The sequence below is a fragment of the Dasypus novemcinctus genome, chromosome 27 (assembly GCF_030445035.2).
Source record: "Dasypus novemcinctus isolate mDasNov1 chromosome 27, mDasNov1.1.hap2, whole genome shotgun sequence".
Lineage (NCBI taxonomy): Eukaryota > Metazoa > Chordata > Mammalia > Cingulata > Dasypodidae > Dasypus > Dasypus novemcinctus.
This window is the reverse complement of record NC_080699.1, coordinates 9,168,836-9,182,691: the sequence shown is the minus strand read 5'-3', so window position 1 is coordinate 9,182,691 and position 13,856 is coordinate 9,168,836. Positions and strand designations below refer to the sequence as shown.

Sequence of the window (13,856 nt, the reverse complement as noted above, 5' to 3'; positions counted from 1 at the left end):
CCTAGGAATCAGAAATCATAACAGAATAGGATTTTTTTTTTATCTAGAAATAGTAATATAATTTTCTAATAATCATTGGAAAATTAATAATAAAAATTAAAATAACATCAGAGTTTAAGTTTTAAAAGGTTTGTAGAATATTAACTAATGGTTTTACATCAAAGCAAATCTATGAGTAGCTCACATGTTTGAGATCATTTCTGAACTGCTTCAGTTCATATCCTCTGGAAATCTTGGGCGTAAACAGCAGCGCTCCGTGCATGTGGCTGACTAAGGAAGTGATGGTCCGCCGACCGACTCCGCTGCGTCCTGCTAGCAGAAGTGAGCCTCCAGGGAAACTCAGCACTCTGTCAATCCTAGAGAGATACTCCAGGACTTCTTGGAAAAGCAAAATTTCTAAATTCTGGTTATCTCGCCCATAATGAATAAGACCCTTTTAAAAAAATCACAAAGAATATTTTATAATTAATATCAGCCTTAATTACATAATGAAATATCAATCATAGATTAAAGTTTATTACATTTTTTTATATTTTTGATTCAAGTCAGTGTGCATTTATCATGAAACAATCCCAGAACCCTAGAAATATGGTGCCTAAAAACATTTTGCAAACTCTTGCTCTTACGCACTGCTTAGGAATGAATCAAAAGCCCACACAGGCGGCATGCCTTTTCCTGGGCTATGTGTTAAGTACAGGAAGAGAGAAAGGACCATTAGAAGTCACATTCTAATACGATGCTCCCAAACTTGGCAATATCTATTCTCAGCAGATCAATGAGTTCACAGGCCCATGGAAAAACTTTTCCTAATGTAAAATCCACACTAATTTTCAATGCAAATATTCATTTTAAAGCAAACATATGTAATACTATTTCTTCTTTATTATAACAAACATCAAAAAATCTCTAAAGCAGAGCTACTGAAATTTCAGTGGACAGAAGCATCATCATCAGCTGGAAGCATGCTCAAAATTCAGATTCTCTGGGCCCTACCTACAGAATCAGATTTCTCAGAAGATAGGGCCCAGGAATCTGCATATTTTCTGGTTCTCCAACTGATTCTGATGCTTACTAAAGTTTGACGATCACTGCTCATCCAAATGATTTCCAATGATTTCCAAACTAAATCAAGTCACATTCATATTTCCAATATCAGATATCTCCTCTCAACATGCATACCGATAATGCTTAATACTTATCTGGGTAAGTATGTGCGCATGCAGTTAGAGTCGTCTCAGTGGAATAATTCCAAAAGACAAGAAGTTTTCTTTAATCTATGATCTTTCATCTCCATGCCCTCAAAAAGCTTGCAATAAATATTTTTAAATCACTCTAATCATAACAAAATCCAAAATCATATTCTTGATTCATATTATACCTTTTTAATAACATCCTTGAGATCTGCAGAGCTTAGTTTTCCAAGTGGTTTTCCATGAGGAGGCAATGGCTGCCCTGGGGCTGCCCTAGCTCCAGAATTTTGTCGGGCTCCCCAAGTAACATAAAAACTATCTGGAGAAATAAAGGGATTTTTGTTTTACATGAATTACTTATAATGGGAGCATCAATAAATATACTGCTCCACTAAATCGTTTTTAAATTAATCAGTGCAAGTAAGATCATTTCCAAAAACTGATTTTGAGCTGTACCTGAAACTTGACAGTATCCCTATTCATCTCTTCCTTCCCACTTTTTTCTCCCAAATGAACTGGCTTCCTTCTAAGCTTCTCCTACTACTCCCACCGTCCACCTTCAGTTTGTCCCATTTTCCTTCCCTCTCTCCAGAATCTCCATGCTAAATTCATAAATTAAAATCATTTACATTAAAGAATTTACATAAACACTCTGAGAAAGTACACTGATTTATTAATGCTATCAAAAGCCCTAACTTCTAAAACAAAAGAAAAATTAAAAACCAAATTTTAAGTAGAAAGCAAAACTTCCCCAGTGTGCTTTCAATCTGTCTATAGCAGCGTTGCTGCTGCCATGCAAGGAAAAGCCATTCACCTTCCTCTTGAACCTTCTGCCTCCCTCCCACTCTTCTTGGAGACTGCTCCACGCATCCTCCCCAGGTCAGCTCTACCCTTCCATAAAATCACAACCTTTATCTTTCCTAGATCCTCTCGTTGGCTTTACCATCACATTTCTTGCTTTATCTTCATCTGCACAGGCCACTGCACTAAAACTCCCATTTTGGCACAATAGCACATCCCTAATCACTGAATTCAAACCTTCTCTGTAGTCCTCACCCCAGCATGACCTCTGTGCCTCTCTTTCTTGAAGTCTTCTTTCCTTGGATCTACAGAATCCAGCTCACAAGTCATAACCATTACTTCTTTTCAGTACTGTACTTACCCCTTAAATATTGCTATTCCCTGGGATCCAAATTCAGCTATTCTTTTAATTCTAAACTCTCCCTTTTAATTACATAATCTATTTACATGGATTAAATTATCAACTATTTATATGTCTAAAATCCATGTATTCAAATCAAGTCTCCCAAGGCCCAGTCCTGTACACTCAAGTATATCCTCCCTGTTAGAGTTAACACATCCAAAAACTTTCCAATTGCTTAACAGACATGTAATCCATGCACCCATCCATTCAATACTTACCAAGCACTGGCAATTTTTAAACATCTTACTTTCTACTACAGGTAAGTAGTAAAGAAGACAAACATGATTCCTACCCTCATAGAGCTGATGAACTCCAAAAGATACTCCCACAAATGTGTAAAACTCATGGTTCTCTTGCCCCCAAACCTTCCTCTGTTGATTACCCTATCTCCTAACTGAGATCATTCTTTTTCCCAAGCATTAATAAAGTGGGATCCACAAAACATAAATTTCACCAAAATGCTTCTCAAACAGGAAACTAATGGTCAAATGAATATGGGAAATGCTGAAAGCTACAACTCCATCTGAGAGGCTAACAACAGGTGTAAGCATATAAAGGGGACTGAAAAATATCATTTTTAAAATAAAGGAACCTATTTGAATCATTTTATGAAAACCTTTTTCATAAAGCATTTATTAATATCCCACAAACTCCTGATACATAGACTATAATGTGGCAAATGCTTCTTGGGAGTCATAATCTCTCTTCCCCTCACACCAAGTCATCAAGTTATATCTTCTTCAGAAAGATCTCTCCTACCCAGCTCCTCCACTCGCTCTCCACTCACCATATCACTTCCCACTGCAGAAGCTTCCTAGCATGCATCCCTGCTACAGGTCTCTGTCCCCTCAAGCATATGCTCCCTGCTACTGGAGTAACACATACAATGGCAAAACTGGTAGTGCCACCCCACTGCTCCAACATCACAAACAGCTGCCTGTTTCCTTCAAAAATAATAAATGAGTGTCAAACTCCTTAATCAAGCTGGTCAGGCTCTTTGCAATCTGGCCTCACGACGCTTGAGTCTCCTGTCACCCTCTGGGCCACACTACACATGATGCCTTCTCAAGCCTTGGCTCCTTTGCATGTTCTTCCTTTGTCTAGAATGCCCTACCCTTTCTCCTACACTGAGGACATTCACCCTTTAAAATACAGTTTGACCATTTATAATTGGTCCAAAAATGGTGTAAATCTTACAAAATATGTACAGGAATTGTATGCTGGAAGCTACACAACACTGATGAAAGAAATGCAGCAGTGCTCCAAAATGTATTCACCAAATGCAATGAATGTGCCACAGTGATGAAAGAGGTTGTTGATGTGGGAGGAGTGGGGTATGGGGGGTGGGGATATATGTGGACCTCATTTTTTTTAAATGTAACATTTTAAAAAATAGAGAGAGAGGAAAATAAATAAATAAATGGGAAAACATGCCATATTCATGTATTAGAAGACTCAACATATGAAAGATGCCAATTCTCCCCAAATTAATAGAAAAATTTAATGCAAGTTCTTTCAAAATTTCAGCAGCACTATGTGTAGATACAGACAATATTGTTCTAAAATTTATATGGAAAGGCAAAAGAATAGTTAAAAATGTTTTGAAAAAAAATAAAGTTGGAGGAATAGGTGTATCTGATTTTAAGGCTTATTATACAGCAACAGTAATCAAGGCTAGGTGGTATTGGCGGAAGGAAAGACAAGGAGAGCAATGAAACAGAAGAGAGCCACCAGAAGTAGACGACACAAATACACTCAACTGGTTTTTGACAAATATGCAAAGGTAATGAAAGGAAGAAAGACAATCTTTTCAATACATGGTGCTAGAGCAATGGATATCCATAGGTAAGAAGGGAGGAAGGAGGGCAAGGAGAGAGGAAATAAGAGTGGAGGGGGCAAGGGAAAAGAAAAGAAGAAGAACGTCAACCTAATTCCACACTCTTAACAAATAAGCCTATTAGAAAGTGGGCAAAAGACATGAAAAGCTATTTTGTCAAAGAGAAACACCTGGCAAATAATCACAGGAAATGATATTCAATATCATTAGCCACTAGAGAAACACAAATTTAAACCACTATTATATATCATTACATACCTCTCAGAATGGCTAAAATAAAAAACAGGGACAACACTAAATGCTGGTGAGGATGTGGACACACTGGATCACTCATACAATGTTCATGGGAATGTAAAATGACACAGCCACTCTAGAAAAAGTTGATAGTCTCTTAAAAAGCTAAGATTACAATTACCACACAGCACTGTAATTACATTTCTGAGCATGGATCTTTGAAAAACATGTTTAAAATATATGCTTACACAAAAACCTGTACACAAATGTATGAATAGCTTTACTCAAAATAGGCAAACAAAACAAAACAAAAAACCCAAAACTGTGAACAACCCAGATCTCCTTCAGTGGGTAAATAGTTAAAGAAATAGTGGCACATCCACGCAATGGAATACTATGCAGCAATTAAAAAGGAATGAACCTTTGATACACACAACAACATGTATGAAATCTCCAGAGAATTTCATTGAGTGATAATAACATTATTGAAATGAAAAAATTAAAGATATGGGCAGATTAGTAGTTTCCAGGGGGTGGAAGGGAAGTGGATATAGCTATAAAAGGGCAACTCTTCTACAATTCCAATACTTATAATATATAATTAAACAATAATGTACACGAGATACATTTAGAGAAGTTATATATATATACATACATAAATTATAAAGCAATTCACACTCTATTGTAAATTACCAGTTTAACCATCTACTTCCCCAAATCTGATGGCGTCTCAACCCACTAGCAATAGTTATCATTGCAAGCAACAACTTCCATATCTGTGTCTACCATTAGATCACAAGCTACTTGAGGACAAGGATGTATCTAGTTTATTTTTACCTTTCCAAGCTTAAATTCCTCCTATTGAATTAAACTTCCACTATGTGAAAATCTTGTGGGCCTAGATCTAACATATGTCAAACTTGTATTTTTTAAAAATACAACCCTTCATTTAAAGGCAAAATACCCCCAAAAAATATATATTATTGAGCCATCTATGAAGAGCTCTGAAAGATAGTAAGCTCTAGAGAGTTTAGATAACCAATAAGAAGCTAGCTCTGTCTAATTCCTAAAGGTTAGGCCACATTCTTTGCAAGAAGACACACTATTAATTTAGTTTTCAGACTGAGAAAGCTGTTTAAGAACCAAAGCCTCTCCACACAAAGCCACCAGAGCTCAGGCCACGTGACAGACACCCTCAGTCAAAATCAAGCCAATGCTGAACTACTATCAGGCTACTCTCAGCGTTTCATCCCACCTACTCAATTGTTGAACTCAATTCCTGAGTCTAAATCTTAGGTGGTACAAGAAAATTCTACTTTCAATCCCAACATCCGTTCCACCTTCAAGATTCTCTTTAGGGAAACGGACTTTGGCCCAGTGGTTAGGGCGTCCGTCTACCATGTGGGAGGTCCGCGGTTCAAACCCCGGGCCTCCTTGACCCGTGTGGAGCTGGCCATGCGCAGCGCTGATGCGCGCAAGGAGTGCCGTGCCACGCAAGGGTGTCCCCCGCGTGGGGGAGCCCCACGCGCAAGGAGTGCGCCGTGAGGAGAGCCGCCCAGCGTGAAAAGAAAGAGCAGCCTGCCCAGGAATGGCGCCGCCCACACTTCCCGTGCCGCTGACGACAACAGAAGCGGACAAAGAAACAAGACGCAGCAAATAGACACCAAGAACAGACAACCAGGGGAGGGGGGGGGAGAAATTAAATAAATAAATAAATCTTTAAAAAAAAAAAAAAAGATTCTCTTTAGTTTATGTAACTATGCCCTGGGACCAATATCAAATCTAGAAGTGTACAACCTATCAAACGTATGATATATTAAAAAACAGAAACTCATTTCTGTAGCTTGAAAGCTGTTTTATTAGGGAGTATTTCCATATTGTGGCCTCCTCTTATCAAAGCCCTCTCACCATGACTATTTCCAAATGATAAGCATTACTCCCAAAGTAGTTTTCAAAATGCAAATTAGTTATTAAATAGGAATAGTTGCAAATGCAACACTGCTGCTTTGACTGACTGATGTGCATTTTGTTTACCCCAACAATGGATGTAGCTGGTAAAAAGAATATATAAAAAGCTCTGTACTGATGACATTATGGGTAGTGACAGGAAAAAGAAAGGCCATTGCCCTTAAGCAAAAGTTCACTATAATCAAATACGGATTTTCTCAATAATGCTTAAGTTTCATACATTTATCACTGTTAAAAATAAGTGGTGAAAATCCTTCAGGAAAAATAACTTTGCATTGTGTATGTAAAACATTCTGGCCTGAACCCCCTTTGTCCAAGGAAACAATAATTATCATTATGTAGAACCATTTGGAACAAAATTATTGAATTCTAGCAAAAACAGACTGAGAAACCCTTATGGAAAAGATAACATTAAAATTATTCAAAATTTAATTTGTTTAGAAAATAAATGTAAGAAATCATTCCACTTGTGAAAAAATAAATTGTAAATATCTCATAACACATAAACTCTGTAATATTACCTGCCATATTATCTAATATATCAGAGCCCCAGTCTCCTTGAAACACTGATGTTAAAATGTTGTCAAATAAATGAAGTTCCTTTGCACCAACAATTTTGTCACGAAATAAGCGATGTGCTTCATATGCTACAATTTCTAACACATAATCTATTGGATGGTTTGAAGAGCCTAAAAAAAGCAAAATATTTTTTAATTAAATTGCAATAAAAAATGATTTTAAAATGGTCTATTTCAAGAAAATATGAGAAATAGAGAACAAGAAGCTACATACCATAATTTTGGCATCAGATAAATAGAAGAAAAAGAAAAAAAAGTTAAAATTGATTTTGTTAACAAATTGGTAAATTGGTGTGTTTATTTCAAAAAGCCTACATTATATACTATGTTATCTTTAATTGTTCAATAAAAATATTTATCCATATTAATAACATGATTTAGCTATAAAGAATAAAGATTTTATTTTTACAAAAATCCAGTTTTAATAGTTATAGTTTAGAAGCAATTACTGCTACAATCCTCATTTAATTTACCTATTATAAATAAAATATATAGTATAAACACACATTTTGGCATTCTAAAGAAAAATAAGTGATTTCAAATCATGAAAGTGAGCTCACCTCCTTCTAAATCATATCTGAATAAGCCAAGGACCCACTGGGTAAGAATGCAGGGAGTAAAGAAATAGTGACTGTAATCATCCACAGTAAATTTGGCCCGCACCTGAAGAAGAAAATATAGTGAATGATATACTTTCTTAAATATATAATCATGTTATAAATTTTTCGGTCACCTTAGACTCACAAGAATGCTAAGCTCTACCTGGGGATGGAATTGTATTTCAGTATAACTGATTTCCTTTTGTATAGTTATTTCATACATTTAAAAATATTCTAAGAAGGGGTTCACAGACATCAAAGATTTCAACAGACTGCCAAAGGTGGCCATGGCAAAATAAATAAAGATAAGGCTTAAAAAGCACTACTAGAGAAAGGGATTCAAGGAAAGCTAAGCTAATTCCTATTAAACAGTGGGTGCAGTCCCAAGGCCCTCACCATCTAGGCAAGGCCCACTTTCTAGAGAAGTTACCCCAAATGTACAGGAGGCAATGATTTGTGGCAGATCAACATGCCTCTCTGGTTTACTGATACACAACCAGGAAAGACCCGGTCCCTCTCTGCAGATAGAGCTATTATCCTTATTAGGTCTTAATCACTTATTATTGGGTTAATTTAGGAAAGAATAAATAAAGGAACATCTTGTGTTCTAACTTATCTTTCCCCACTTCTACTCCAGGACTATAAAAAGCATGTTTCACAAACATGTCCATAACATGCTCAGGCCATGTCCCATAACTAGGAAGACATTTCTTTTCCAGCTACTCAGTGACTTCTACCTATTTTTAAAAACTCGATCAAATTTTACCTCTTTCTATACCATTACCACACACAAGAAAGTATTTATTCCCTCCTCTGTGCTATCTCTGTAACTTATGCATCTTTCATTGTTACATGTATCTTATTGTATTAATTATTTGTTTATATGACTTGTCCCTCATTAAACTATAAACTTCCAGAAAAAAGAGGCTCATTCATCTTGGCATCCCTAAAACTAGCAATGGCAAGAGAAGGCACTATCTTCTATCTACGCAATGCCGATTTTCAAGTATCTTTCCACTTTACCAAGGAAGGATACTTTAGACATTTCCTCACAGATATTATAGTAGAAAGCAAATAAACATCAAAAACTACTCTCAAGGAAGCAGATGTGGCTCAAGCAACTGAGCTCCCACCTACTAATGGGAGGTTCCAAGTTCAGTTACTGTTACCTCCTAGAGAAGATGAGCAAGACAGTAAGCTGACACAACAAGATGCAACAAGAGATGTAGGGAGGAAAACATAATGAGGGACACAACAAAGCAGGGAGTGGAGGTGGTTCAAGTGATTAGGTGCCTCCCTCCCATGTGGGAGGCCCAGAGTTCTGTTCCCGGTGCCTCCTGAAAGGAAGACAAGCACACAATGAACAGACAGTGAGCACAAAAACAATGAGGGGGTGGGGAGAAATAAATAAGTAAAATAAATCTTTAAAAAAGCAAAACAAAAAAAAACTAGTTTCAGATTTGAAGCCTAGAAAACAAATTGAGAGAAGTTAGGAAGAAGGGCTGGTTTTGGAAAGAAGGTAAACTCCTTGCCAATTATATTAAATGTTAACTGGTGGCAGAATATCCATTCACCATTGATTGGTTAATTTAATAATTAACTGTGCCAGGCTAGCTGGAAAATACCCTAGTAAATAAGGCACACTAGTACCTGCCCCACTGAGCTTATTCTCTGTAGAAATGTATAATAAACAGCAGGAAAGGAAAACACAGGAATCGACACAGAGATCAGGATTCAAGATAGACCTTTGGGAATGAAACCAACAGACATGAAAATGGCAGTATCAACATGCACATACCTGTTCATACACTTGTACCATTGATCCTGCTAAGAGATGAATTTTTGATGAAGAACCCCAAATGGGATGATTCTTCAAATTTTGATGTAGAACTGGTTCCAAATATGCTCCATAAATTGTTTGTAATTGCTCTCTTTCTGGGTAACTGAAAAAAGACATATAAGGAAGAATAAAGTTGAAATGAACCAATATCCCAAACTATTATTTCCAAGTTAAGTTACAGCAGTGGTTTTCAAACTGTCCTGCTCTGAGACCAAACTACCAGGGACTAAAGGGGAGGCCAGGCTCCAGGTAACAAGTCATACTCCAACCAAATTAGACCTCCAAGTATCCCTTGTCAAATACTGAGGGTCCTAATAGATGATTCCAAAAAGTTATTTTAAACATAATTACATGAAAAATCACTCTTGTTTATTGTCTTTTTTTTAAGATACATAGATGACAAAATCTGTTATATTAAAAAATACAAGGTTCCCAGTCACTCATCTTTAGAAAGGACCAAAAGGAAAATTTTACTTAAAATGCATTTTGAGTTATGCATAGCCTATACAAAAGACAGTAATCCACCTCAGAACTATAAAAATATAAAAAAAAAAAAAAAAAAAACCAAAATTACAAATAATTTTAATAATTAACTCACTGGTCCAAAACCAAAAATTATAAAATATTTTTTATAGCTTAATTAAGCCATGAATTAAGGGTAGTAACATTTTGAAAGAAGAACGTTAATAGGTGGGGTAGAAACAGCATGAAAGCATAAAAGCAAGGTTTAGTAAGGCAAAATTTAACAGTCTTTCACCAAAGGAGACACAGTTATAACCAGAAAATTCAGGAGTTCCTGGAACAATTATGGGCCATGGACATGAATGCATGCATTAGCAATGATACCATCAACCACTTAAAAGTCCTAACTCTCCTTTGCTCAGATTCAGATTTTCTTTTTGGTTATCTTTATGTAAGTTAATAGCATTATTGACTTATACAATCTATAAAATGTTTACAATCTAAAATCCACCATTCAGATTCTTGATATTGACATTTGGACATAGATTATGCAAATCACTTCTGTTTTATTTCCACATAAATTTCTAATGTATCAAATGCTTTGATTAAAACTTCTATCATCCTAAATTATTGCCTATAGTTTGGGAAAGACAGAAAGAAAAATAATATCACAGCTTAAGTATGACCCATTTTTATATTACTCTAAAAAATGCAATGTGTCTCCCTCAATTTGAAAAAAAAAAAAAAAACACTAAGATACATACTCCACAGCACAAAGACGAACAATAGAAGTAAATCTGGTTGTAAGTTTATGTCTTCCCAGTCTTCCTCCAGCTGACATAGAAGCCACAATTTGAATGTTTTCTAAACCAACCCATTCCAAATTTTCATCATAAAATCCTTGATATGTCAACACCTATTTGAAAACAAATGTACTTTCAATGTTTTATGCTTAAGATTTTCTAATCATGATGTAAAATGTTTTTCCTAAAATTGACTTGTTTCCAAATTCAATCATCATTCTCTAACTCAAGAATTTCTAAGTCTGAAATATATTTTATATTCTTATATCACTTAAAAATAATACTAGCCAAGTCTGTTTTCAATGAATGTTAACAGAATTATCCTCATTTTCAAAATGCTTTTCTCACTAATAAACTTTAAAATATAGATCATATTATAAATCTGCTAACAAAGATTTTTCTAAAAATCTGAAAGAAGCCAGGGCAAAAAATACAAGGAAAAATTTTCCTATAAATATTTTATTATATTCTGCTGTTACATCGTAAAGCTAAATTTGACCTAAATAAACATAATAAGCTCTAAGAAGTCAGGGTTTCTAATGTAATGTAAATCACATAAAAGAATAAAATCTTTCACATGGAATAAGAATGTGTCATCTCAAAGCCTTACAGGACCTAGAGGGAGATGGATGGGCTAAAGCAGACAGAAAGGGGCATGGCTAAGTACAACTACTGTCAGAAAGAATGCATACCTAAAAAAAAGGAAGCAGAAATATTCCCAACTCCAATGCCATCCCCATCTTCTGCTTATTTTAGGAGTGAAAGACAGTGACTGGTATAAGGTAAAGGTTGTTTTTACTCTCCCTATCATATATCATTTTGATGTAATACTAACATCTAATGGGAGAAAGATCAAAGAACATTGCCCTGGAATGTTTCAGGAGTTTAATTTTGATGACACATGCTAGATAAAACTGCCCCAAAGGAAGGAAAAGAAGATTTTTCTATCTACCAGAAAAGTTAAGGAAATTAAATTGTTTCCAATTATATTCAACAATTCAAGTGTCTAGACTCACCTGTTGTAAGAAAGCTACCAAAGTACTAGTCCCCCATTTATCAAGCTTGGGTAGGTTGATATCTTTTAAGTACAAAACAAGTCGTTCACAGTCTTTTGGCCTGTATACTCGACCAGTGTTAGTACTGATTACCATGCAAGTCTGGCTCAGTTTCTGCAGGAGATGTCGAGAAGCAGTTTGTGCACTACAGTGAACTGTAGCAACCTGAGTGGACCGGAGCTGAGAAAAGGCATACCTGAGCAACATCCTGTGAAGGACATATGACATGTCATTTTGAAATATGACAAAATGTTTTATAAATTCAACATAAAGTTTCTACCTTGAAAAATATTTCAAATTCTAAATTATGCAGGATGATATTAAAGGAGAAAATGGTAAACATGGATATAGTTTCCATAATTATCAAGGGAAAAAAATTCAGATTTTAAGGCATTTTTGCAATTCTTTTCATCAAAATAGGTCCACAGAAATAACTTAGAAATAATTTTGATAAAAATTTATATAGAATATATCAACTCTGCTCCCTATGGTTGAGAGAAATGTGAAATATTTTACTTTCTACAAGTTAAAGAAATTATTCTGAATTTAATGAATTTTTAAATTATTATCGTCCTACTACAAAAGTGAAACTAATAATTCATGACTCCTTTATCTACAGAAATTATACTCAGTAGACACTAAAAATAGGCTAAATTCCATGAAAGTGAAAACTATTTTTAAATAGAGAGCTAACTACATGATTCCTATTTTACTTATTTTATAACTAAAGCAAATGGTAATGGGAGGAAATCTAAAGTATTCGTTTTTTGTTGCGCTTGTATGGATACATTTTAAGAGTTCCTTCTCAGATTGTTCTCTTTCCATTTACAAAATGCAAAATCTAGCAGAAAAAAAGGACACATTCTCCACAGTCATATTTTTACAAGAAGTAGCAATGAAAGGAGTCCTCCATGAAAATATAATATTGCTTTTATCAAAGGAAGCAGAGCAAAAGCTGTTAAATCCTTTTAAAAGGGAAGGCGAACAATAAGCACCTCAGTCAACGTTTTCCCAGCTCTTACCCTTTGCCACATCCTTCTGGCCCCACAAGAATAAATGGCTGTTTAGTGTTGGAAATCAGCCAAGGTTTGAAATAATCTAGACCCCGCTGCATGTCAGGAGTCTGAATGACTGGAAGAGTTTGGCCATTACTGAAGTCGCCAGCAGTCAGGTTTTCAGGTTTCTTCAGCACGTACGATGCTAAATGGCCTCTACTCAAGTCGTAGTATGTGTCCATTGGTTTGTGAGGGTCTGGGGGAGATTCTCGTGCCCAGTTAAAAACCTTAAGAAAGTTGAGAAAAGTTTTCACGTACTCCAAAATACGAAATTTTAATTCTTAAAAGTGAAACTTCAATTCTTAAAAAGTAAATCTCCCAAAAGTGAATCAACTTGGTTCAAGTAAGAGTTCACATACATTAAATTGACTAATATCCTTTATACTTAAAACATTCTGTCTCATATATTTAATTTTCTCCCTTATTTCTAATTTATTAAGAAAATAAATAAATGTCATCTAGTTTAGTTTGTGCATACCAGGGAATACACATATTTAACTTTTAATGAAGTTCTTATGAACACTAAACTACAGAATTCCGAGTGTAGGGAGCCTAAGGCCCTTCATTCCCACTATAACCTGGCAGGGCCCATTCCAGTGTCGCCACAACCTGCTGTTTTTCTGTCTAACACAGGACACTGTCCCGCATAGACAGAAGTCCACGTCTACAGATGTAATGCTGAGAGGGGGCCTCTGATGTTCCCCTGCATCTCTGTTCTGCTGTTTTTCTGTCTAACACAGGACACCGTCCCACGTGGACAGAAGTCCACGTCTGCTGATGTAATGCCGAGAGGGGGCTTCTGATGCTCCCCTGCATCTCTGTTCTGGACTTTGGCAAGAGTGCGTCCTTGTACAACACGTCACTGGGCACTGAGTGTAACACTGAGAAGCCTGTGGCAACAGGGCCACAGCACAGCCAACGAAGGAGAAACAGAAGAGGGCAACAAACGAAGGTATCAAAAGAAGAAACAAAGGGGAGAAGAGCAGCAGGAACTTAATGCTGGAATCAACCAAAAGGAATATACGCTCAGT

General features: G+C 35.9%; 1 protein-coding gene across 1 annotated transcript in view; it reads right to left on the bottom strand.

Annotated features, from left to right (window-relative positions):
* DYNC2H1 (dynein cytoplasmic 2 heavy chain 1) overlaps positions 1-13,856 on the bottom strand; it is a 339,886-nt gene that overhangs the window by 243,764 nt on the left and 82,266 nt on the right. The window contains exons 42-49 of the mRNA XM_058289227.2: positions 12,793-13,052; positions 11,732-11,978; positions 10,677-10,828; positions 9,409-9,553; positions 7,572-7,674; positions 6,955-7,122; positions 1,379-1,509; positions 185-433 (exon numbers count right to left, since the gene is read on the bottom strand). Coding sequence (XP_058145210.1) covers positions 185-433; positions 1,379-1,509; positions 6,955-7,122; positions 7,572-7,674; positions 9,409-9,553; positions 10,677-10,828; positions 11,732-11,978; positions 12,793-13,052 — 1,455 coding nt within the window. The remainder of the gene's footprint in view (positions 1-184; positions 434-1,378; positions 1,510-6,954; positions 7,123-7,571; positions 7,675-9,408; positions 9,554-10,676; positions 10,829-11,731; positions 11,979-12,792; positions 13,053-13,856) is intronic.